General features: G+C 39.0%; 1 protein-coding gene across 6 annotated transcripts in view; it reads right to left on the bottom strand.

The window, feature by feature from the left end:
* Positions 1 to 3,022: 3,022 nt before the first annotated feature.
* Positions 3,023 to 27,332, bottom strand: part of TRAPPC8 (trafficking protein particle complex subunit 8) — a 120,275-nt gene continuing 95,965 nt past the window's right edge. For 5 of the 6 annotated variants that reach the window (XM_008261178.4, XM_002713489.5, XM_070050353.1 and 2 more), the window contains 3 exons: positions 16,885 to 17,030; positions 4,850 to 4,939; positions 3,023 to 4,079 (listed from right to left, as the gene is read on the bottom strand). In XM_008261178.4, coding sequence (XP_008259400.1) covers positions 3,845 to 4,079; positions 4,850 to 4,939; positions 16,885 to 17,030 — 471 coding nt within the window. In that variant the 3' untranslated portion in view covers positions 3,023 to 3,844. Of the gene's footprint in view, positions 4,080 to 4,849; positions 4,940 to 10,108; positions 10,227 to 16,884; positions 17,031 to 27,332 lie in introns of all 6 variants that reach the window. The other variant, XR_007921809.2, reaches the window with a different exon arrangement.

The raw sequence follows: 27,332 nt of genomic DNA, 5'->3' as shown, positions 1-27,332 counted from the left end.
TACAGATAACACCTTGATGTTCAGTCTTGTCTTGAGGGTGTTTCCCAGAAACCCCAGGCCTTAAGCAAAAAGTAACTACCACCTGCACATATCCCCCAGACTGTCTGCAGCCCATTTGGCCATCAACGAAATTCTCAAAAGAACATGGTCCCAATGACCAATGAAAGCAGGGTCACAAGCACTGAGAACCAAATGGAGACCTGCACAGGAAATGGACACTTCTAAACCCCAGCTTCAATCAGTAAGATCCCTAACTTGGAACCCTCCAAGGATTTCAGAAATTAGTGATAACTTTCTGGCTCCTTGTTCTGTGTTTTGTAATAAATACTTTTGTCCACCACCCCAATGTCAGCGATTGCCATGCTGTGTGTTGAGTAAGCGACTTAGGCTGGAACACTACTTGGGCTGTATAAGGTCCAAAAATTCTATATTCACCTTCACAGCCAATCTATAAGGTAACTCCTGTTAAAAGGCACTTCTGTTACCTGGAGATGAATAGACACTGTCCTTGCTGTTCCCACACTGCTCAGGCCTACCTTTCAAGTGCCTTTGTCTCTTTTCGACACATCATTTTGGGAGATTCCTGCCTTCCTAATCTCTATTGGGGAAAAGCTTACACTAAGAGTGTAGAAAGCCTGTTACAAGTTAGTGTTAAATTTTCCATTTCCATTTGACATTAGTATATTCTTTCTAGTTATGATCAAACCTTGTGTTAGATGTTGTTTCATTTGCTTATTGATTTGTATACTTATTTGGAGGATGAATGGAAAGACTAAGAAGTTGCCATTACCCTAGGCCATCTGGAAGTGAACTCTGGTTTTATTCATTTGAAAGTATCTTTACTTTACTCCCATTATTGAAGAGAATTCTTGTTTAGTGCTCTGGCTTAGCCATTACTTTTCTTTGAAATCCTCTTAAGATATCCCATTGTCTCCAGGCTTCCATTGTTTCTCCTAAGAAGTCAGCTTTCTGTTTAAGTATTGCTACCTAAGTTTATCGTTTTGGATTCAAGGCTGTTTCTACCTGACGATTCATCTGGATATAAGTTTCTTTTTACTTATGTTGCTTGGGATTTACTGAACTTTTTGAACTTGTAACTTGATGTCTATTTTAGAAAATTCTCAGAGGGGCTGGCATGGTGACGCAGTGGGTTAATGCCCTGGCCTAAAAAGCACTGGCATCCCATATGGGCGCTGGTTTGAGACCTGGCTGCTCCGCTTCCTGTCCAGCTCTCTGCTAAGGCCTGGGAAAGCAGTAGAAGATGGCCCAAGTCCTTGGGCCCCTGCACCCACGTGGGAGACCTGGAAGAAGCTCCCGGCTCCTGGATTTGGATCGGCACAGTTCTGTCCGTTGCGGCCATGGCCATCTGGGGAGTGAACCATAGGATGGAAGACCTCTCTCTCTCTCTCTCTCTGCCTGTCCTCTCTCTGTGTAACTCTTTCAAATAAAGAAATCTTTAAAAAAAAAAAAAGAAAAAGAAAATTCTCAGAGATTCTCTTTAAATAAAAGGGGTCTTCAAAAAGTTCACTGAAAATATGTATCATGAAAAACTTATGCATTCACGTCAAAATTTCTTTGGACCAAACATTTTTTTAAATTTCATTTTCCCACCCACTTTTTGAAGTAGCCTGTACGACTACTATCTTATTATCTTCCTCTTTTTAGGACTCAAATATTAGATAAGATTTCCTTAACTAAACCAGTTCTTTTAGCTTTTTGCTTATTTTCTATCATTTTTTTCTCCTTGCTTCAACTGATATGATTTTAACCAACTTTCCTTTTCTTCAAAGCTTGTCAAATTTTAAGGCTTGAGCCGGCGCCGTGGCTCAATAGGCTAATCCTCCACCTTGCGGCGCCGGCACACCGGGTTCTAGTCCCAGTCGGGGCGCCGGATTCTGTTCCGGTTGCCCCTCTTCCAGGCCAGCTCTCTGCTATGGCCAGGGAGTGCAGTGGAGGATGGCCCAGGTGCTTGGGCCCTGCACCCCATGGGAGACCAGGAAAAGCACCTGGCTCCTGGCTCCTGCCAGGATCAGCGCGGTGCGCCGGCTGCAGCGGCGGCCATTGGAGGGTGAACCAACGGCAAAAGGAAGACCTTTCTCTCTCTGTCTCTCTCTCTCACTGTCCACTCTGCCTGTCAAAAAAAAAAAAAAAAAAAATTTTAAGGCTTGCCTTTTAGCTGCTTCTTCCTAGGTCAACACTTTGAAGGTAAAGAAGTCCCAAATAATGCTGGCCTCCCCTCTCTGGAATTTCTTCTAGACGTTGGTCCACTAAGGACAGATAATGTTGGCAACACTTTGTTTTTAGGAAGAAGATTTTTTTATATTTTGTTCAGACTTCTTTCTTTTCTTTAGCAGGAGGACCACATTACCCAATCTGCTATAACCAGCATCAGATCTGCAGTGTAGTTATTTAAAACAGATTAAATAAGCTTTGATCTTCTTTTTGAGTAGGATAAAAATGGATTATCTGAGTTTGTAACCAAGCATCAGATATGGTTCATTTAAAGACAAAATTTGTTTCCTTATGTAAAACAAGGCCATAAAGAGCTTTTAAGACCAAAAACTTGGAGGAGTTGTGCAGCTGATTAAGGTGCTCATGTCCCACTGTGAAGTAGCTGGGTTTGATAATCCACCTCTAGCTTCCAACTCCAGCTTCCTGCTAATGCAGATTCTGATAGGGAGTAGTGATGCCTCAAGTAATTTGAGCTCCTGCCATTCACGTACAAAATGTGACTGAATTCCCAACCAGCTTCAGCTCTGCCTGGCCTAGCAGTTGGAGGCATCTGAAGAATGAACCAGTGAATGAGAGCTCTTTGTCTGTCTCTCTCTGCCTCTCAAATAAATATAGTATTTTAAAAATAAAAAGAACAAAGACTATACTTTCAGTTCTGATAATAAAGCTTTCTCAGCAAATTGGGCTGGTATCTGCTATAATAATATGGTTGCCACTTATTTTAAATAGAGAATATATTAAGTTCTCAGAAATTCAGGTTTTAAAAAAGGCAAGGCATCTTATAAATCTATACAGTGAATAGCATGTCTTTATTCTATTTACAGTACATTTGTTATAAATATAATACATTTTGAAAAGCTTATTTTTAATTAACTTGAGTAGATTTATCATTTAAACAGATCAACTCAATTGTTAAAGTTATATAATAAGAATATGATAATTTTAATGACAAAAATCTCATATTGTGAAATAGCGCACTCTATACTGAGATGAATGAGGGGGAAAAAAGTCAAACTCCTTTCAAAACTATATTCAAAGCATCAGAAAAAATTTTTTTCTTTTTACAAAGTTATGTATAAGCCATAGGGACAATCAGATACTGAAACTTGAAGACTCTATAACCAAAGTTCAAAACAGATTTTAGAGAATTTTGTGAACATGGAAAAATTTGTATTTAACACTCTATAGAATTTCACAGTAAAGCTGGAATTTATAAACTAATGGCTTAACAGGAGTACTGCCAACAAGGCCTTTCCTTCCTCAAAATCATCTCCTAATATTTGTATACCATTGATAAGTTGTAACAGTAGACTTAGACACTGCTTTTTAAGACGGGACTTAATGAGGTACATGGGTATGTTGAAATTCTGTATTATGAGCATGTAAATTATTACCAGGGTTTAAAGAAATATGAAAACAAAAACAAACAAAAAAAGAACGTAAGTATTCCCAGTCCAATGTGCTTTGCATCATCAACAAAATGGCAAGTCAAAGAATTCTGCAGTGATCAGACCCCAACCTCCATAATGTTAGGTATTTCAAATACTGCTGTAAAACCCATTCAGCAAAATTAAACTGATTCTTGTGGATTTCAGTACAAACTTGCAAGCTGTCACACATTATTGATGATGATCAGGGCAGGCATGGAGTTCTGCTGACTTGTTTCAAACACTGTAACTTGGTCCGACAATTTGGCAAATATCCTAGGAGTTCCAAGATTATAAACACCTGTATGAACAAAGCATGCTTTCAGCTGCAAACTGTGGATCTCCTGGCCTTTAAGCTGAAGTTTATACTGTGTTTGTCCAAGCCATGTGAATGATCCATGGATTTCCAATGCTTCTGGACTAAGAGAGGAGGAAAATAATAAGTTACAGAGCTTCCTCTATATTATTTTTTCCCCAGAGTCACATAAATATATTCCTTCCATTCAACAATTCTACTTCTAGGAATTATTTAATGAAGCCAGATACTTATTAATAATAACAATGTTCTATTATTATAACAGCCAACATGTATTAATAATAATTATTTTTAAGCATAATGCTAATAGTGAGTTAATATTTAATTCCCACATCTAGTAAATGATGAAACCTGATTTCATATCTGAGCTTTTAATCCCTTGGTTATTCATATATAAAAATAAATGTGTGTACAGAGTGCTTATAACACTGAAACTGTAAGACTGAAAAATGGAAACCAACCCAGTACCCACTAACTAAGATATACATAAACTTGTAAAATATCTGGATTTCAAAGAACTGTTCCAAATCCTGTTTAAGATATATGACAGTAATATTCAGTATATGCTTCAAACTATTTTTCTAAAAATCCAAAATTTCTAAATGTCAAAAAACATCTGGCTCTAGGAGTACTAGATATGGAGATATGGCACTAGAATTTTTTAAGTATTATTTTATAATTGGAAATGAAAATTTTAATATTTAATATCTCTGTAACACTTCCATAACACCACACACAAAATCAGGACATGATGGAGTAAACATTATCTTTCCATATTACAAAGTTATTTATAGAATAAAACAATATTAAAATGCTCTAAAATTACTTTAAAGCTAAAGCCACAAAATAACTTTTCACTGAAAGAAATCTTTACCTTGTTGTTTTATGCCGAAGATCAACTATTACATCTACATCAGCCTGAGAACAGTTGGAAAGTAAAAGGGTAACTGGTACTAAACAAAGGCTATGGAAGAAAAATAAAGAGTTAGCTTGTATTTTTTCCTAAAATAACTTTCTTATTTTTTTAATCTGAAAGGGGAAGAGAGAGATTGATCTTCCATCCACTGGTTTACTTCCCAAATGCCAAGGCTGGCTAAGCCAAACCCAGGAGCCCAGAACTCAATCCAAGTCTCTCATGTGGGTGGTAAGGACCCAAGTAGTTGAGCCATCATCTGTTGCCTCCCATGGTACACATAATCAGGAAGGTAGAACTGTAAGTAGAGCCCAGACTCAAATGCAGGCACTCTGATATGGGGTGTGGGGGTGGGTACCAAGTGGTGTCTTAATTGCTGTGCCAAACATCTGCCCCTAATTCTGTTGTTTTTATGTTCATTTTAAAAATCATTTAATTTTTTAGAACTTGTCCTGGATTGACATTTGCTTTCCTATCTAATTACATAAAGGTATATATTTTGGAGAATATGAGAGTTTTTCTATGTAAGTTATAAAAAAAATTACTTTCAAGTGGACACGTGCTCAGTTAGCCTAGTTTCTGATATCACTTCATAGTTAATAAAAGATCAAAGCCTCGGAAAAGGACAGGTAGTGACAGAAGAGGAAATGTGAATGGAGTAGCAAAGATTTACAGCAAGAATATAAGAGAAGCCAGCATTGTGGCACAGTTGTTAAGTCACTGACTGACGCCAGCATCCATATTGGAGTGTTGCACATTGGGTTCGAGTCCTGGCTTCTTGGCTTCCAATTCAGCTTCCACTTAATGTGCTTGGGAAAGCATCAGAAGATGGTTCAAGTATTTGGGCCCCTACCCCCCAGAAGGGAGACTGGGACAGAATTCCTGGCTCTTGTTTTTGATCTGGCCTAGCCCTATCTGTTGCAGCCTTTTGGGGGAGTGGATCAGGGGATACAAGATCTCTTTATGTCTGTCTCCCTCTCTGTTACTCTGCCTTTCAAATAAACTTAAAAAAAAAACAAAAGTAAGAAATGAACATAACCTATGCACAAATGAAGCCTGGGATCTTCAAAAAGCTCATGGAAAGTATATATTATGAAAAAGAATTAATGAACTTCAAAATATGTTTTGCACGAAAATAAATTTTAATTCTATTTCCATGAACTATTTGAAGCGTCCTTCTGTCTACATTTTACTCTACAAACACCACACACACACACACACACACACACACAAACAGTAAAGAAGAAAAAATGAAATCTTACATGTTCAAACAAAATAAATCAACTCAGATAACGAATTTTATGCTTACATCAACTTTGTGTTCTTACTGAGAAATACTTTCTAAACAATGTTGTAAAAACGGATTTCTCTAAATAAAAACTAAGATGACTTCAAAATCATATCTCAGTTTGTGCCAATGCTATGTCCTAACCTTTCCCACCAACTTCTCACACGGCATCAAAGCATAATGAGTAGGTTTTCATTCTGAAGCAACTCATTATTCTACCTGCCTAACTTGTAGACCAGGACAGGAATCTGGGAAGTTCTGCTACCTATTCCGTTCCCATTTGGTCTTCAAATGTCAATTCCCCATGCCTCATCTAAATGCTCCTCGTAGAAGCAATGTGAACATCTGGATGTCTCCTAAATCCAAACATGAAACTTATTACCTCCATTTCTCCCTCGCTACCTCAGTGAACAGCACACTCATCTACATCAACAAAAGTTAGCCATCAGGCTGACTTCTCCCGCCCATTATCCCCCATTCTCAATCTTCACAGAATCCTGTCAGTTCTCTTTCTCACACAACTCTGCAACCTGGTTTTAACTTCATATCACCTCATTTCCTTCCAAGTTCACTTGTCATGTCTTTTCGGTTTACTGCAACAGCCTCTTAACTGGTACCCTGTTGCAACCTATTTTTTTTACAGAGGTGCTTCTCACACTTCAGCATGTACCAGAACTGCCTGCTGGTCTTGTTAAAAAAACCAACAGGGGATGGTGCTGTGGTGCAGTGGGTTAAGCTGCTGTCTGTAGCACCTGCATCCCATATGGGTGCCAGTTTGAGACTTGGCTGCTCCACTTCCAATCCAGCCCCTGCTAATAAGCCTAGGAAAGCAATGGAAGAAGACCCAAGTGCCTGAGCCCCTATACCCACATGGGAGACCTGGAAGAAGCTCCTGGCTCCTGGCTTCAGCCTGGCCCAGCCCTAGATATTGCAGCCATTTGGGGAGTAACCAGCAGATGGAAGATTCTGTCTGTCCCTCTACCTATAACTCCAACCTTGAAATAAATAAATAAATTTAAAAAATAAAAAACAAAAAACAGATCACCAGTCCCCACTTTCAGAATTTCTGATTTAGTGTGTCTGTGGTGTGGCCCAAAGATTTGCAATTTCTAACATATTCCCAGATGATGTTAATGGTGCTGGTTTGGGACCACATTTTGGAAGATTTTTTTTATTCATTTGCAAGAGTTACAGGAGGGGTGGGGGGTGGAATCTTCCATCCGCCGGTTCACTCCCCAAATGGCTGCAATGGCCTGGAAACCATGTTCTGATGCTTTCCCACGCACGTTAGCAGAAAGCTGGATGGGAAGTGGAGCAACTGGGTCTCAAACCAGAGCCCACATGAGATGCCAACACAGCAGATGATGGCTTTTACCCACTATACCACAACACCAACCTCTGGGACCATATTTTGAAAATACTATTTTAACATAGTCTTTCTAAAATGGTAATCCAGTGAGCCAAACAGTGCTTAAAGACCAAACTGCTGATAACTACCCCCTACTCCTGTACCCAATTATTTGGTTATTATAAGGGCTTGTGTAAAGAGCCAGACTGCTAGTATTCAAACAACAGCTCAATAACAGTACACCTCAGTTTCTGAACCGTAAACTAGGACTAATACCCACTGCCTCTTGGGTTTGTTGTGGTAATTAGATAAGACAAAACATGTTACATGCTAAGAATAATGACTGGCACATGTTCAAAACCCCCACAAACAATCTAATATTATTTTTAAAGCTTATAGCAGCTAAACCCAGTGTAAGTCACCTTCTCTCTTACATTCTCACTGCTCTCTGGCTCTGTTTGATTGTCATGATCAAACTGCTCTTTTTTTTTTTTTTTTTTGAAACACCCCTCTGTTGCTGTGGATTCGTTTCTGTTGAGGATTTGATCACTATTCCAAACAGTGACTTGTTGGCATCCATAAACGCACACGGTGCCATGGGTATAGGTTGATTAGCAGGAAAAGCATGTTTTGGATAGTCTATTTCTAAGGTTTGTAACATCTGGAGTAGTCTGTCTGCTGGCAGATGATTGTCAACCTGACAATTGTCAGGTGACTCCGTGCCTCTTGCCCCCACCACGCTCCTCCTCCCATTAATGAATCCACAGCAACACCCCTCTACCTTAAGAATACACTCTCCCTACATCCTCAATGTCTTCATGCTTCTACATCTTACTCCAAATGAGATTTCACTGAGGGCTTCTCCTAAAGCCCTCTCAACAATAGATGTTGTTATTTATTCCAACATCTTTCACCTCATGGTGTCACTGACGTAGTTCTTGATGCCATTTCTGGATAATTTTTTCCTCCAATTTCTCCTGTAAAGACATCTTCACTCTTCTGTCATAAACTACTACTCCAAGGTTTTTATTCATTTTTCTGTCTCCACACGGACAAACGCCAGTAACAGTAACACAGTACAGTAAGACTTCTTTAGAAGAGGAGGAAGGAATGAGTATTTAGAAATATTTGTGATAAAGATGAGGTATGTGAAGACTGAAAACACCTGCTGCTTTGTCTCCTGTCAATTCACCTGCTGCATCTGTCAAGCAGAGGCACAGCACTGAGAACACTGCAACAGCTCTCCTCTTCCACATCCTTTAGTGGCATCACTTTAAAAAGCTTCAATGTGTTTGCTTTCTTCCTTGAATTCTTCATTTCATCAGCATTCTGGACAATTTAATTATCTGGGCAGATGACTCATTCAACATCTTCTCCAATCCTTGACCTGCTATCTAGATAATCAGTACTATACCAAACTCAGCCATCTATCACCACACCATGAATTTTTATCTATGACCTAGAGTTAACTACTCTGAATTAATCCTCATTCACTCCAATCTCTGACCACTGTGTCCCATCTTTCTAGCTCTCTACATTAAGGCTCTAGTTTCACAAAGACCCTCACTCAATCCTCTGTTGCAGGGGTTCTCAATCTTGGCAACTACAGTACTTATGATTATTATTCATTTGGCAGATATTATTTCCCTTCACCTTCCCACTGTGATGTCATAGATTAGCCCTGTTGATTAAGGAGGTGAGGCTATTTGGCCAATGAAATATTAATGTTGTTCGATGTAAGCAAAAGCGTTAAATGTTATTTTTGCGATCTGGGTGACTTTTTGTACTCCAGATATATGCCATGAGAAAAAAATGTCCCTTTGGACTGAGTTCCAAATATGTACGGTACAGAAATGAGCCCAGTCTTCAAGTGACAAACCCAACTAACTCACAGACTGAGGGAGAGCTTTAACGATATCATAGTTCTCTAACAGATCATTAAATGTGGGAATAAATGTCTTGCTTTAAGTTATTAAATTCTATAACTGTAGAGGTTTCTTTGAAGCATTGCTGTGGCAAGAACGACTGATGGAGATGCACACTGGCTTTATGTGAGAACATTTTAAAAATACAAGATGCCTGGGTCCAAACTCCCAAGGATTTTTGACTTAGTTAGCCTGAGTAATGGGTATTTCAAAAATACCTAAGTGATTCTAATGTGCAGCCAGGTTGGAAAAAACTGCCACATTCTATCCTTGAACCTGCCTTATTTCAACAGAATTCCATGCTTAACTTTGATTCTATGATTATTTAACTCACTCTTCTACCATAGTAGGATTAAACCTGTCCTGCTTCATGTTTCCCTATATTGCCTAGATTCTATGGTGTTTCTTAATTCTAGTAGAATGATACAGGTAATACCCTAGCCTTTAAAGTATAGCCAAAGTTTTAACCACTAAGGATAAAAAGAATCATGGAATCTGCAATATTCAGTACATACATGAAGCAGGGCAAGTGGGTCAATATGAAATGTCATGGAATCCACACTCTGCATGGAAGTACGTGAAGCCAAGGCTGGTACAATAATGATATAATATGAAAGGTTTTTTTTTTTTTTCCAACTTTGGCTGCACATTAGACTCACCTGGAGAACTTCATAGAAAATCCAGATGCCCAACTTCTACTACAAGCCAAACACATTGGGATGGGACTGAAGCACCAAGCATCTGTGTTAAATTTCCCCTGGTGACCCCAGTGCACACCTGTATCAGACAGAGTCACACAAAATGAGTGCTGGGCCACATTAAGACCTTGACAAAAGTCTAAGACCACAAATATTTTTTAAAGTAAGCACTCTTAAGATATAAGGCAGAAGAAATTTCCACATGTAAACAGTGGCTGTGCAAATATGAAGAAGAAAAATTTTTAAAAGGCAAGCACACATGCACCAGCAGAAGCATACAAGAATATTCACAGCAATAGAATTCAAAACAATTAAAGTGTAAAAATAATCCAAGTGTTCATCAATAGCAGAGAAATTCTGGTATATTCAAACATAGCATATGGCAATGAAAATTAATTTTACAGCTTCATGCAGTGGTAGACTCTCAACAACAAAATATTAAATGAAAGAAACTGGACATAGAAGAAATATAGTCTATAAAATTCTACTTATATAATAAAGTTAAACTCCGCAGAAAACAAATACAGAGATGATAGCTGTAAAAACGGAGCAAAGACATGATGACTACTCTTGGGGATGAACAGGGTAGTGACTGGGAGGGGAGACCGGGGGGCTTCTGAGATATCAGCACTGTTCTATTTCTTGAGCACAAGTGATAATTTGGGTGTTACCTTTGTGAAAAATTACTATGGCCAAACAGTTTTGTTTCAGCACTTTTCTGTGTTATATTTCACAATGAAACAGTTTCAAAATGGTTAGTACCACTTCAGTTACTTCTGAAATATTTTTTATCTTAAGTCACTGTGAAGGTCTGTTTTGGCCCAGCATTCCTGTGTGTCATCAGCTTGTTTCTTCTCAATTCTCTTAGTAGTTATCCTAAAATTTCACTTTTATTAAATCCCTTACCCTTTTCTCTCTTATCTTCTACATTACACTGAATAGTTAACTCTGCTACTTTAAATACTCCCTTAAATGGGGGCAGTCCACAATGTGTAAACTGGTTAAAATTTCTCCCCACTTCTTTCCCTGTTTCAATAAGACTAAATCTCTTCCTTGGTCCAAAGTCAATCCTGTCATTTTTTTACATGTGTAACTTTCCATTTAATAAATTCTACTGCTCTCTATCCCACTACTTCCTCAAGATCATAAACATTACCTATATCCTTCCTAGTAAGAAAGACACAATGAAAGATATTCCTGATCTCTATTTATACAGCCCAGCTCCTTGAGAGAATGCTCAATGGTATTTTATTAACTTACCTCCCATTCTCTCCTCAACTTACTGTGTTTTTATCCCCTCTATCTAAAATCATGAATGACCTCCTTATTATCTGACCCAATGAACTGTCCAGTGCCTTTACTCTTATAGGAGCCTCCTTGTAGTAATTGCCCTCTATTCTATCACCTATCAGATTCTCTTTAGGAAAGGAATCTCTGGAGGAGTGCCCGCCTGCTCTGGTGGATGCCCTCTCTCATTAAAATCTAACAATGGTGAGCAATCTCCAGTGGACTTCTTGTCCCTGGCACATTGGTCCCTAGCCTACAGTATCTTTTGAGCTCTACCTTGCAGCTGCTAAACCTTTTGTTTCAGAGGCAGTCCCAAGTAGCTAATTGCTGACTAGGCATCAAAGGCTTAAGGTATTTTTTCTTTGAGTAAAAGGAAAACTAGATTCAAATTCAATTAGAATCTAAAATGATGTCTTTGGTAAATAGAATTTGGTTCAACTACAACTGAACATCAGGTTTAAAGAAATTTCTCTCTTTTGAATCTAGGAAGATCACTGCCTTAAAATACCGCTTTGTTAACTTGCCAAACTTGTTTTATAACTTGGTTTAACAGGTTTCTGATAGCAATGAGTAATCAATTCTTGTTATAGCCGCCCCCCCGCCCCTCCAAGGTGAATTTTAAAATCTCTGGTTCAATGTCACTGCTTTATATCTAGAGTTGTATAAAAAGGAGTAGAATTTGATATAAATGTAAGTTTGATCTTAATTCAGATAGAGGTATAATCTCAGCATCTTCAGTTATCTAGGTGTAATTGCTAAATGTAAACTGGGTAAAGCAAATGAGATAAATGTGTCTAAATGTAAACTCTGGTACTCTTAGCACCTTATAGTCTATGAAAAACTATTTGGGTTTGTTAACATATTTTCATAAGTTGTAATTTACTTCTAAAGAGTTATTTCAAAATATAAATCAGCAGACTGAAAGCAAAAGCTATTAGTCCATTTAACATAGAAATAAAATCTGATCCTCTATTAAAGCAATGAGGTTTCTGCAATGCATATATGTTAGCAAATATTCTGAAATAGTGTTAAAAATCTGTTTAAAAACTACAGCACTTCCTTTTGAAAGTTTTGCTTAATAGGTGACTGTTCAGTTTTCTAGCCAGCTCCAGTAGGCTATTTTCTCTTCTCTAGTTCTGACTCTGTTAAAATTGTTCCAGGTTATGGGATAGTTCCATGTGCTAACTAATTTGTTCTTATTTATAACTCTCGGGATTACCAAAGATGGATTTTGCATTCTGTTTAAGTAATCTATTGTGTTCTCTTAATGTCTCTGTTAAGTTCTAATTGTTTAAAAACTGCTGAGTTTTTATCAGGAGCTATGAGTTGTTTAAATATATGCTATTTTAAAGCATTTGAGTAATCATTTTGTATCAATGATCAAGTCTGGTCTATATTAAGTCATGACGTCAAGGGATCCTATTTCAACCAGATATTTTAAGCCTTCCTGGCATCCTTGACAGGCATTTAAAAAAAAAAAAAATCCAAGTTCCAAATTCTCAGACTTTGATATTTCCAGTGTTGGGCCCCTGGAAATATCAAAGGATATATCTCTAACATAGCAACTAATATGGCTATTTGGATTATATTAAAGGTACTGTTAAGATGTGAAGCAGTGCTAAATTTTGTTATGATAATGTAAAATGCTACTGATACAAATGTCCAAAAGTTTAAAAGTCTAATCATCTTGTGTTATCAGACATAATGATTATCTTAATGAAAAAGGCCCAGAGGCCTAAAAGAGTTAAATGTTTTATAAAATCCTACAGGTGCTTTCAAAAATCTTGTGTGGAATAAGCAAGTGCCTCTTGTTGGTTAATGAGTTTATAATTTTAAACCTGGCTATTTAAAGCCTTTGTCATCCAGAGTTTTATATTTTACAAATCCTAAAAGTCAAATTTACTGCTCATGAAGTTAAGACATTGTTGGTTCTGTGTTTAAATATGTCCTTCTAGGTTTGAAAGGACCTCTTTTTCCCTGACCTCTATTGTGTTCAATACTCGAGGACAGTTCTGTAAGCAGATAAAGCCAATAATGTACTACAGGTTGCAATTTAGAAAAAGTATGGTTAATTCAGATTACGAAGAGTAGTAAGTAATTCTAATTGGTTGGGGAATTAAAAAACCGCTAAAGATTTTAGGAAACTTATTGAAGCTGCTTTATTGTTCTATCTTGTATGTTATGCTACACATGTGCACATATTGTATGTCTACATGGGAAAATTTATTAAAAGCTTTGTTATAAAATACTGCTCAAACTGCTAAGTTAATCTAAGAGACCTTTTTGATTCACGTGACCTAAATCTCTGTAACAGATGTTTTAAATTTGCTGACATGTTTGTGCTTGGGTTTGCAGGTCAAACAAGTTATGCTTGTGCTAGATATTTAAGCAATGTTTCCAAATACGTGCACTCTTGCCTTGAAATTTATAGAAGGCATTGGACCTTCTAGTAAATGTTTTCATAAGTTGTTATTTAACAGTTTAAATTGTTTGCTAAGTCTTCATTTGATATTGTTATTGTCAGTAAGTGATCTGGGAAGCCTGACTTGTTCCCTCACTTCTCTATTCTCTTCAAGATAGGAAACTAATTCTATTTTGAAGGACTCTCTAGGATGTACAATTTGATCTTTAGACCTTAAAAGGGATGGCTAACACTTTATAATAGCTTAGCAAAAATGAGAGCTTAAATTATGATTCCACAGCTAGATTTACTTTGCCATGGGTACAGTAAACAGGTAAAACCTCCCTTTTTAAACCAAATAAAGGTGAGGTAGGAAGGCATACAGACTAAAATTGATTAGATTTGTGAGCTGGAAGACCATGCCTTCGCCATGCCCCTGTGTGACCCCATCCCCCTACCTGGCTAGACCTGGGTGACCACCAGCCAATCAGGTTAATTAACCACTCCCCTTTGGAAGTAGGTTAAAAGCCTGGGACACAGTGTGTCTGGGCTGCTCTTCTTCCCTGGCTTCTTGTTAGGATGGGGCCTGCTGTAACCCTGAGCCTCCAGGGTGCATGGCCTTTGGGCCATGTGCTCTAGGCTTCCTGACCCAGATACAGGCCTAGATGCTCATCCACGTGGCTGGTTCCTGGTGCTCGGTATGGACCCAGATTTACCTCTCTCCCTTAATAAAGCTTTCACTCTCCTATGCATCTTTCTTACTAAATAAAAGCTTAAAACGTACCATGCTGCCCGTTTATCTGTGCCGGTATTTAGAATTATTCTCTAAATATTAGGTAAGAACCCTCTTGGGCTTACTAATATTGGGATTTATTAGTAAGCATACAGTGAAATCGTATGGCACCCCAAATTCCGATAGCACTTGTGGCATCCCAGGTAGCAATTCTGGGGAACTTTAAGGGGCCACATTTTGTATAAATTTTAGGGGGTCATGTCTGATTTCAAAGGGAGGGAGTTTTCCTAATGACTTAAAATTTAATAAATAAGGTGGTTATCATTTTGACATAGCTTTTCTCATGGGCATCACCTACCTCAAAGAAAAACCACTATTATAACAAGCCTGTAACTACAGATTTCTAGTTTAGGCCACCAAAGATTAGGGTCTGAGCACCCCCTTGCCTTGCATTCTCTTAAAGGTTTCCTCTGGTCTGCTTTAACAAAACCCAGGAGGAAGAGGAAGCCAGGCAACAGAAGCAATGCAGAGATAGGAGGCAAGCCAATTAATGGCTGCTTTACACAGTGATCTGCCATTGAAGAAACCCAACAGGCCAATCCACTGCATTGGTTTTCAATGTGGAAAGCAGGGCTTCAGCAGATGCCCGCTTATGAAGAGCCTTGGCAGCTATGCCAGCCACTCAGTGGAAATGGACCTGCCCTGGAGTCGAAGGGCTCCAGGTCAGAGCCACAGACCTTGTTCACTCTAAGCTGAAAAGCCCTTCACTCGTCCCAGCTTCCAAAGTAACCACTGCTGTTAAGGGGAGGCCAAGCGGCGGCAACAACATTGCAGGCAGAACTGTACATTAAACTAAAAATGTTTTCCTTTTAGAAATGCCACCTACCTTCTCTTCAAGCCAGCTCTCCTCCCAGGCCAGCTAGGTTGTGAAAGTCAACAGGGTATCTCCCTTATGATGTACCCCATGTAAACAGATAGATGGGTCTGAGCCTCATAACTGGCAAGCCCTTGAGGCCCACCTGATTATTTTCAAGCCTTTGTCAGTTTCTATTTGCCTCTCAATGAAAAAAAAAAAAAAAAACTTGCTCAAGGTTGAGATACCCTTCTTGGGGCCTACAAGGACACTGTCCTCAGTTTTAGATAATGTGAGTTTAACTGCATTCCCCTGGAGAAGCCACCTCCTGCTGAGAAGCTACCTCCTGCTGGAACCCTGTCTTGACTCCCCTTCCCAACAACACCCCTTTTCAGCATGAAGCAGCCAGAGCCATCACTGCCCACTTCCCCCTAACAGAAGTTAGTTTCAATCCTTGGGAGGTGGGAATGTGAGGAGTCAGATGGGTTAACAGTAGTCAGGGGATCCCAATGAAATTTGGGGTGTAAAATATTTGCTTCCTTTCCCAAGACTTCATCTTTACCAAGAACAAACGGGCTGCCCTCCTTCCTCTGGAGTCTCCAAAGTTACCATGAAAATAGCAAGGGAGCGCTTCCTGAGCTCACAGCTTATGGTGAAAACAAGTTACCTCCCCACCCTTAGCAGGCCAGACAAGATGGAGAATTGTAAATCAGGTGTTCTGTTGAGTTTATCTCCAATTTGTTGACTGACAGTTTGGTTTGCAAGATTACAGTTAAAAACCTGAATGCTATGGGACCTTTTGGGGTTCTTTCCTCTCTTGGAAGCCCCTACTCTTTGCTGCTCCGGCTGGAGGTCTTTGACTCTAATAAATGCTTTTAAAATCTCAAGAAAAAAAAAAAAAAAACTAGAACTGAAACTCTAATGTGGGATGCTGGTGTCACAAGCACTAGCTTAACCCGCTTCACCACAATGCCTATCCCATACTATACAACTTTAACTACAGTACTTATAATAACACAGTACATACAATAAACAGTAAAATTACTCAAAAGTATTTCTACAAATTCAATATTATTCTAAATTTCTCAAGAACAGCAAGATGCCTGCTAAGATGCCCATGTTCCACATCAGAGTGCTTCGGTTTGAATTTCAGCCCCAGCTCCTGACTCCAGCTTCCTGCTAATGCAAGCAGCAGCAACAACTCATGTAACTGTGTCCTTGCCACCCATGTAGGAGATGCAGACTGAATTCCTGTCTCCTGGCTTTTGCCTAGGCCAGTCCTAGCCATTGTAGGCATTTGAGGAGTAAACCATTAGATAGGAGTGCTTGCTCTCTGTCTCTCAAACTAAACAAAACAAACTTCTTAAATATTTGGCTAATGCCACTGCCTAAATAACTAAAGATGTGTTATGTGTATGTGTTTTTATACTGAAGAAAATTTTTAAAAAAATTAAATCTCAAACCTTTTTTGATGAAATGGATGGTTAAATGATTCTGGGTAGTGAAGACTCATTTTAATGAGATTAGAAAGCTGCTCTACTGATGGCCTTGAGGAAACCGTAGTGTTTTCTGGTCTGAAAAATTTTAATAGTTCCATTTCTGGTGGCTCCTAAAAAATAAAAAAATATAACAATAAAACACTGTCTTGTTTAAAAAAATTAGTTATATACAAACTAAAGTTAAAGCTAGTAGAGAATATACAAAGCATGAATAGTACAAGTACTTTTTCTGCTATTATTCAATAGTTGCTACCATTTTCAAAATAATCTAGGATCAAGAAATCAGGATTTGGAATATTTATTCATTCCCCACTTATCATATGCTGGAGTGACACCTGAAGTCCAGCAATTTCACATATTAACTCTGTGATCTTAGATAGGTTACTTAGTACTTTAAAATTTAACTTTCTAGGGCAGGTGTTGTGGCACAGCAGGTAAGCCCCTGCCCACAATGCCAGCATCCCAAAAGGGTGTGGTTCGTGTTTTGGCTGTTGACCCAGCTCTCTGCTAATGGCCTGAGAAAAGCAGCAGAAGAGGTCCAAGTACTTGGGCCCCTGCCACCTAAGTACAAGACCCAGATGAAGCTCCTTGCTTCAGGCTTCTGCCTGACTTCAGCCCTTGCCATTGCAGCTACCTGGGGAGTTAAGAAGGGGATGTTAAGATCTCTTTCTCTGTCTCTCTCATCTCCTGCTATAACTCTTTCATATAAATAAATAAATCTTTAAAAAATTTAATTTCCTATACATAAAATGTTGTTCATAATGATGATTTCAAAGGATGTTGTGATTCTCATCTGGTAAAAATTTGTTCTGTAGACATCCAACCTTACAGCATCTACTTTAGTTGAAAATTTAAAATTGCCTTAAAATTCCACTTTGATAGACTGCTGTGTTTTAGGGATTATAGTGCTTTAGCTAGAGAAACTGAGTCTTAATGTGGCCTCTCAGGAATACTGTAAATATTTTAATAAGCATTAGCCATTACAAACTAAATAAAAACATTCAAGTGTCTCATTTCATTTCTTGGCTATTTTTTCTCTATTTTCCCTCACCATCCACGAGCATTTTGATATTCAGCTTCCTATTAGCCTACTCTGATTTTGTCTATAACAAGGATTGGCAAACCACAGCCAACAGGCAAAATTTAGTCAGTCTCCTGTTGCTATAAAGAAAGCTTTATTGAAACAAAGCCATATCCCATTGGCTAACATACTGTTTATGGCAACTTCTGAATTCTAGCAACAGAGATGACTAATTATGACAGAGACTGGTTAGCAAAGCTCAAAATATTTACTTCCTGGTTGTTTTCAGAATAAGTTTATTGTCCCCTGATTTTCTACAGCTGAAAAGCAAGAACTAAATATGCTACAAATAAAATAAAAACTGTGATACTGGTTCTGACGATAAAGTTCTAGATTAATCCTATTGCCAAGTAACAAATTAATCATATTACATTTAAGTAACAACCTGGTGCTACTGGTAAAACAAAGATAAATTTATGAAAACACGAAGAGTTTATAACCTAGAAGTGGTTAACAGACAAGTATATAATCACATAAGCCAGTAATTTCATTTCTACAAAATATGTAAAAAGCAACACACTCCAAACTTGCTTGAAACATAAATGTACACAGATTGATTAAAATACTGTAGAGAGAAAATGAAAAGAAATAGGGGGTAAGCATTGTGGCATAGTGGGTAAAACCATTGTCTGCAGTGCAAACATCCCATACGGTTGCCAGTTCAAGTCCTAGCTGTTCTACTTTTGATCTAGCTCTCTGCTAATGTGCCTGGGAAAGCAGTGGAAGATGGTCCAAGTCCTTACGCCCCTGCACCCATATGGGAGACCCAGAACCATCTCCTGGCTCCTGGCTTCAGATCGGCCTAGCTTTGACAGTTGTGGCCATTTGGGGGAGTGAACCAGGGGATGGAAGACCCTTCTCCCATCCTCTCTCTCTCTCTCTCTCTCTGCCTCTGCCTCTCTGTAATTCTGCCTTTTAAATACATAAATAAATCTCTAAACAATTAAAACAAATAAAAACTAGAATATATATATATATAAAAGAATAGTCATAGAATAAAGGAGGAGGAGGGCAGAGGAAGAAACTGACTGTTAAACAGTCAGTCAGTACATGTAAAGGTAGGTAAAAGTATTTTCACTTTAAAGATGAGGAAAATTAATTCAAAAAGGTTAAAAGTTGCCTTGTCGCTCCCCCTCTTCGTGGAGGAGCGACACTGAACCCTGCCTAGGCTTCATATCCGAGTCACGGCACCATTATGTCGCTCCCCCTCTTCGCGGAGGAACGACACAGGACCCTGCGCTGTTCTTTTGTCTGCTCGGCCCTCCCCGGGTTTGCTGCTGGTTCTTCCCGGGTTGGCTACCATCCCTTCCACCTCCGTGGAAGGGCGGTTCCCCCTGCCACTTTCCCCACTTCCGTGGGGGAGTGGCACACCGCCGGCCGGCTCTCTCAGGGGCTGCTCAGGTGTTCCTTCAGATAGATGTTCCTGGTGCATGTTGTCTCTCTCCTCCTTTATAGTCCTCTTCCACCAATCCCAACTCTGCTACCCACACGCCGAGTACACTGCTCTCCTCCAATCAGGAGCAGGATGAGCTCCTGCAGGTCATCACTCAAGTTGGCGAGAGGCAGCTGCGTAGAAGTTGTTACTCCCTTCTCAGCACCATATTGTGGGAGAGCAGATGCATAGAATAAATCTTAATTCCAGTAACAGTCTAGTCCGAGTTGCTCCCCACATTGCCTAAGATCTTTTTAAGTGGGAGAGGTTATACACACAGACCTATTTTACTCTCAAAGTCATACATTTAATTATTGTGCTATATGGCTTTTGTAGTCCAATCTTCCTTCTTCTAACCAAATGACTTAAATTGCTACTGTTCTGTATTTACTGTTGCCTAAATAGAAAATTTAGATTTAAAGGACTGTCATCAATACCTCACAGGTATTTTTATTTTCTCTAAGGTTAATTTCAACTTTTGTAATGCCATGAATGCTCTCTGAGACCTTACACATTTCTGCTCTGATTCATTGTACAGTATTTTAAACTTGGATAAACCATGTTGTAAAATGTAAGTTTTACAGAGATAATATATAATGTGTCAGATTACAGTAAAAATACCTTGAGACTTCTCTTTCAGGGATTAAAGAAAAATGCTTTAAAACTTTTCTTAATTCATCTGAAACAACCCAGTGAGCTCTTAAAAAATAATTAAACAAAAGAAATTACAAAATGATCACTCTGACAGACCTGTAGTTTATAAACTTCCTTCTTTTTATGGTGAAAATCTTACCCTTAAGTGAGCTGTATAAACATTTACATTTTACCTAACATGTAATAAATGCAAAATATGAGTACATCTAGGAATGAAGATTATCTGACTAAAATATTTTTTGGTTTCTTAATGCAGGAGAATTCAGTAATTCAGTATTTTCTATTGGTTCATTTAATTATTACCAAATATTTTATGTGTTACCACTATCCTAAGAGATTGTAGTAAAAGATGAAATACAGCAGACAAATTCACCTTCAACAAAGTAAGCCTGAGGAATGGATGGAACAATGTGAAAACTAAAGTTATAAAACTTCAGCCAACTGACTGCTTTGAAGTTAAAAACAGGAAATAGCTCTACTTATTTCATGGCACCTCATTTGTAAAATGGGATAATTCCAGCTGCCTTTCCTATACAGTATTATAAAGATTAAAGAATCAGGGCCGGTGCAGTGGTGTAGCGGGAAAAGCCGCCACCTGCAGTGCAGGCATCCCATACGGGAACCAATGATTCAAGACCTGGCTGCTCCACTTCCAATCCAGCTCTCTGCTATGGCCTTTGAAAGCAGTAGAAGATGGCCCAAGTCCTTGGGTCTCTGCAACCGTGTGGGAAACCTGGAAGAAGCTCCTGGCTCCTGGCTTTGGATCAGCGCAGCTCCGGCCGTTGAGGCCATTTGGAGAGTGAACCAGCGGATGGAAGACCTCTCTCTCTGTCTCTACCTCTCTCTCTAACTCTTCCAAATAAATAAATAAATCTTAAAAAGATTAAAAAATAAAAATCACTTTGTATAAGCAACAAAAATTCAATATGCTCCCAATCATTTTGTGAGTAATTCCTCAATACAATCAAGGCAATTTATGACAAACTCATGGCCAGCATCATATTGAATGGGGAAAAATTGGAAGCAACTGGGCCGGTGCCGCGGCTCAATAGGCTAATCCTCCGCCTAGTGGCGCTGGCACACCGGGTTCTAGTCCCGGTCGGGGCGCCGGATTCTGTCCCGGTTGCCCCTCTTCCAGGCCAGCTCACTGCTGTGGCCAGGGAGTGCAGTGGAGGATGGCCCAAGTGTTTGGGCCCTGCACCCCATGGGAGACCAGGAGAAGCACCTGGCTCCTGCCTTCGGATCAGCGCGGTGTGCCGGCCGCAGCACGCAGGCAGCAGCGGCCATTGGAGGGTGAACCAACAGCAAAGGAAGACCTTTCTCTCTCTTTCTCACTGTCCACTCTGACTGTAAAAAAAACTGGAAGCAATACCACTGAAATCCAATACCAGACAGGGATACCCACTCTCACCATTACTATTCAGTATAGTCCTGGAAGTTTTAGCCAGAGCCATTAGGCAAAAAAAGAAATCAAAAGGATACAAACTGGGAAGTAAGAAGGCAAACTATCCCTATTGCAGATGACATGGTTCTATACATAGGGGATCCAAAAGACTCTACCAAGAGACTAGTGGAACTCATAAGAGTTTAGTAAAGTAGCAGGATACAAAATCAACACACAAAAACCAACAGCTTTTGTATACACAGACAATGCCGTGGCTAAAAAAGAACTTCTAAAATCAATCCCATTCACAATAGCTACAAAAACAATCAAATACCTTGGAATAAATTTAACCAAGAATGTCAGAGTTTTCTATGATGAGAATCACAAAACATTAAAGAAAGAAATAGAAGATATAAAAAATGAAAAAATCTTCCATGTTCATGGATTCGAAGAATCAATACCATCAAAATGTCCATACCTCCAAAAGCAATTTATAGAATCAATGTGATACCAATCAAAATACCAAGGACATTCTCAGATATAGAAAACATAGCAGACCCCAAATAGCTAAAGTAACCTTATGCAACAGAAACAAAGTCAAAGGCATCACAATACCAGATTTCAAAACTTACTACAGGGCAGTTATAATCAGAACAGCCTGGAACTGGTACAAAAACAGATGCGGGGCTGGCGCTGTGGCACAGTAGGTTAATCCTCTGCCTGCATTCCATTTGGCCACCAGTTCTAGTCCTGGCTACTCCCCTTCTGATCCAGCTTTCTGCTATGGCTTGGAAAAGCAGTAGAGGATGGCCCAAGTCTTTGGGCTCCTGCATCTGCATGGGAGACCCAGAAGAAGCACCTGGCTCCTGGCTTCGGATCAGCACAGCGCCCGCCGTTGCAGCCATTTGGAGAGTGAACCAACGGAAGGACAACATTTCTATCTCTCCTTCTCCCTGTCTGTAACTCTACCTCTCAAATAAATAAAATCTTAAAAAAAAAAAAAAAAAACAGATGGATAGACTAATGGAACAGAATAGAGATATCAGAAATCAATCCATGCACCTACAAACAACTTATCTTTGACAAAGGAGCTTTAATCAATCCTTGGAGCAAGGATAGTCTCTTCAACAAATGGTGCTGGGAAAACTGGATCTCCATATGCAGAAGTTTGAAGCAAGACCCCACATTACACAAAAATCCACTCAAAATAGATTAAAGACCTAAATCTATGATCTGGTACCATTAAATTATTAGAGAACATTGAGGAAACCCTGCAAGACATTGGTATACATATAGAGTTCTTAGAAAAGATCCCAGAGGGACAGGCAATCAAAGCCAAAATTGACAAATGGGATTACATCAAATTGAGAAGCTTCTGTATTGCAGAAGAAATAGCAAAGTGAAGAGGCAATTCACAGAATGGGAGAAAACTATGCAACCCATAAAGGATTAATAACCAGAACATAAAGAGATCAAGAAACTAAACAACAATAAAACAAACAACCCAGTTAAGAAATGGGCAGAGGACTTAAATAGACATTTTTCAAATGGGAAAATCCAAATGGCCAATAAACACATGAAAAAATGCTCAGGATCACTAGCTATCAGAGAAATGCAAATTAAAACCACAACGTTTCGCCTTACCCCCATTAGAATGGCTTTCGTACAGAAATCAACAACAAATGCTGGTAAGGATGTTGGGAAAAAGGTACCCTAATCCACTGTTGGTGGATATGTAAACTGGTACAGCCACTATGGAAGACAGTATGGAGATCCCTCAGAAATCTGAATATAGATCTACCTTATCATCCAGTCATCCCACTCTTGGCAATTTACTCAAGGGAAATGAAATCAGCACGTGAAAGACTTATCTGTACTGCCATGCTTATTGCAGCTCAATTCACAATATTAAGATATGGAGTCATCCCAAATGCCCATTAACTGAAGACTGGATAAAGAAATTATGGGATATGTACACCACAGAATACTATAAAAAACCCCAGTCATCTGCAACAAAATAGATGAAATTGGAAAACATCATACTTATCATACTTAGTGAAATAAGCTAGTCCCAAAGGGACAAATACCATATGTTCTCCCTGACACGTGATAACCTAAAAGACAATCTTAAAAGTGAAATTGACACTTTGAGAAGCGATGACTCTGAACAGCCCTTGTCTACACTGTTGAGGAACAGTTTATTTTTTTCATACTACTGTTGAACTCTTTACTTAACATAAGAGTTAATCGTATGTGTATAAAAAAGAATCACCATGTTCCTAAAGTTATAAATATGAAATATGGCCAGCACCGCGGCTCACTAGGCTAATCCTCTGCCTTGCGGCGCCGGCACACCGGGTTCTAGTCCCGGTCAGGGCGCCGGATTCTGTCCCGGTTGCCCCTCTTCCAGGCCAGCTCTCTGCTGTGGCCAGGGAGTGCAGTGGAGGATGGCCCAGGTGCTTGGGCCCTGCACCCCATGGGAGACCAGGATAAGTACCTGGCTCCTGCCATCGGATCAGCGCAGGGCACCGGCCGCAGCAGCCATTAGAGGGTGAACCAATGGCAAAGGAAGACCTTTCTCTCTGTCTCTCTCTCTCACTGTCCACTCTGCCTGTCCAAAAAAAAGAAATGTATGAAGTCTGTATTCCTGAATAAAATGTTTCCGGGTGGGAAAAAAAAAAAAAAAAAAAAGGAAAGAAAGTGGTGATAAGGTTTTAACAGGATACTTCACCAAGTTCATGGAAAATGAAACAGCTTATTTTGGTTCCAAAGTTCTGAAATCTATACATAGTTTTCTCATAATCTGCATTTTCCATGAACTCTTTAAAGATCCCTCATAAACATGAACTTCAACAACCTTTTGCATAAAAAAATACACACAAGCTATTACTTGAGATTTATAAGTTATAATAAATAAATATGTATATATTACCTGTCATGAGGAAAACATGCTAACAATGATTATAAGAGGATATAGACAGCAGGAAGCAATTTACTGAGGAGACGTAAGAGAATTTCTCTCTTTAACCAGCTTAAGAGTAGCAACAAGAATTCTCACAATAAATGCTGCATAATTTGTACAATAGTTTTTCAAGAAAGATTTGATTCCATTTTATGATTTCCACAAGAAAGTAGGTATGAAGTAACAATACCTATGTTTTATAAGTGAATAGAAAGTTAAAATTCACCAAGTCAAGTAATTTGCACTAAGACATCAATCTAAAAATCTCTGGGCTCCAAATCCATTACTTACTGCCTTCTGTTCCATTATTCACTGCCTATGTTCCAAGCTTAGGTAATCATCTAAGGAGAATATAAAATATTTCAAAAATGGCATATGGAGAAATATAGAATATATGCTCTAAAGTACATAAAATGGGAGTACAGTAAATTTCACAGAAAAACCCACTTTTTTCTGAATGTTACCTTGTCATTGTTTGCAGTGCTCTAAATTATCAAAAGTTTATGACTATTTAAAACTAAAACTCAGGATTTCTAAATTAAAGGGATTAAAAACAATTTCCTTAAAATAAGCAACAGATTAAGAGTTAAATTTATATCTTCACTAAACCTAAGAGAAAATGAACATTATGTAAAGCATCAAAGAAAAAAGTAATTGATATTTTAGAACAGCAAAAAGATGATAACACTAGGGGATTTAAGCTTGATGAGGATTATTATAGTGAAGGAAAAAATAGTACTGTTATGGGCCCATAATTATATTTTTGGCTAACAACAGGGCACATATTTGATGGTGGCCCATAAGATTATAATGCAAAAAAAATTACAATGGAGCTGAAACAATAGGTCACGTATCTTATGGCTGTCCATAAGATTATAATGGAGCTGAAAAATCTCCATTACCTAGTGACATCATAGCGCAATGCATTAATCAATCACTTGTTTGTGGTGATACTGTTATAAGCAAATCTAATGAGCTGCCAGCTGTATATAAAAGTAGAGCACATACAATTATATACAGAACATTTCTTTATGATAATAAAGATGGGGGCCAGTGCTGTGGTGTAGTAGGAAAGCCACTACCTACAGTGCTGGCATCCCATATGGGCACCAATTTGAGTCGTGGCTGCTCCACTTCCTATTCAGCTCTCTGCTAAGGCCTGGGAAAGCAGTAGAAGATGGCCCAAGTCCTTGGGCCTCTGTACCCACGTGGGAGATCCAGAAGAAGCTCCTGGCTCCTGGCTTCAGGTCAGCGCAGCTCAGGCCACTGTGGCCATCTGGAGAGTTAACCAGTAGATGGAAGACCTCTCTCTCTCTCTCTCTCTCTCTCTCTCCCCCTCCCTCCCTCCTTCCCTGCCTCTCTGTAACTCTGCCTTTCAAATAAATAAATAAATCTTTTAAAATAATAATAATAAAGATGATTTACTAGCTTTTTTATTTTTTTAATTTTTTTTGACAGGCAGAGTGGACAGTGAGAGAGAGAGAGAGAGAGAGAGAAAGGTCTTCCTTTACCGTTGGTTCACCCTCCAATGGCCGCTGCAGCTGGTGTGCTGTGGCTGGCACACCACGCTGATCCAAAGCCAGGAGCCAGATGCTTCCTCCTGGTCTCCCATGCGGGTGCAGGGCCCAAGCACTTGGGCCATCCTCCACTGCACTCCTGGGCCATAGCAGAGAGCTGGACTGGAAGAGGGCCAACGGGGACAGAATCCGGAGCCCTGACCGGGACTAGAACCCGGGGTGCCAGCACCACAGGCAGAAGATTAGCCTAGTGAGCCGTGGCGCCAGCCAAAGATGATTTACTAGCTTATGTATTTTTCTATACTATACTTCCTATTATTTTAGAGGATACCCTACTTATTAGAAAAAAAGTTTACTAACAGTATGCTTTGTTATATTGACAGCAGCCTCAAATACTTGACTTATCAAGAAACCACATCAAGTTACCAAACTATACTAATTAGGTTTGTGTAACTACACTATAGTCTATGATATTTGTACGATGAAAAAAATTTCCCAGTAAAGTGTTTCTCAGAACATGTTTCCATCATTAGCCAATGCATGACTAACTTTACCATGGAGAAACACAGCAGATACTGCCTTAGTTAAATGATACATCACTGACAATGGAACAAACTAATGTCATATATATTACCTGATATACCAAGAAGGACATAACATCACTTACGTATTTTCTATCACACACACACATATATACACATAAATGTAATCTAATCACAAAGAAGCATGAGAAAATGGTACTACTCTAAAAATTAACTGGTCTATGTTTTTCAAAAATATCAATGTCATAATTAGTAAATAATGGCTAAGAAACTATTTCAAATTAAACAAGATATGACAACTAAAGGGCATCCTGAACTAGATCCTATACAGGGAGAAACAGAATATAACTGAAACTTTTAATGACAACTGCATACAGTCTATATATAAGCATGCTACACATCAATGTTAAACTTCCTGAATGTGATAATTTTTCATTATGTAAAAAATTGTCTTTGTTATTAGGAATATTTAGGCGCAAGTATTTAGGAGGAATGGTGTGGGGACTGGCACTGTGGCGTAGAAAAGCTAAGTCTCTACCTGTAGTGCCAACATCCCATATGGGTGCTGTTTCATGTCCTAGCTGCTCCTCTTCCAATCCAACTCTCTGTTTAATGGCCTAGGAAAGCAGTGGAAGATGGCCCAAGTGCTTAGGCCCCACATGGGAGACCCAGATGAACTCTGGGTTCCTGGCTTCAACCTGGCCTATTGGTGGCCATTTGGGGAGTGAACCAGTGGATGGAAGATTGTCTCTCTCTCTCTCTGTAACTCCACCTTTCAAATAAAATAAATACATTACAAAAAATAAAATTAAACAGTATTTAGGAAAAATAAGGAAGCAC

Source organism: Oryctolagus cuniculus, chromosome 10, assembly GCF_964237555.1.
Source record: "Oryctolagus cuniculus chromosome 10, mOryCun1.1, whole genome shotgun sequence".
NCBI classification, from domain to species: domain Eukaryota; kingdom Metazoa; phylum Chordata; class Mammalia; order Lagomorpha; family Leporidae; genus Oryctolagus; species Oryctolagus cuniculus.
Note: the sequence above shows the minus strand (reverse complement) of the source record. Positions and strands in the feature narration are given on the sequence as shown.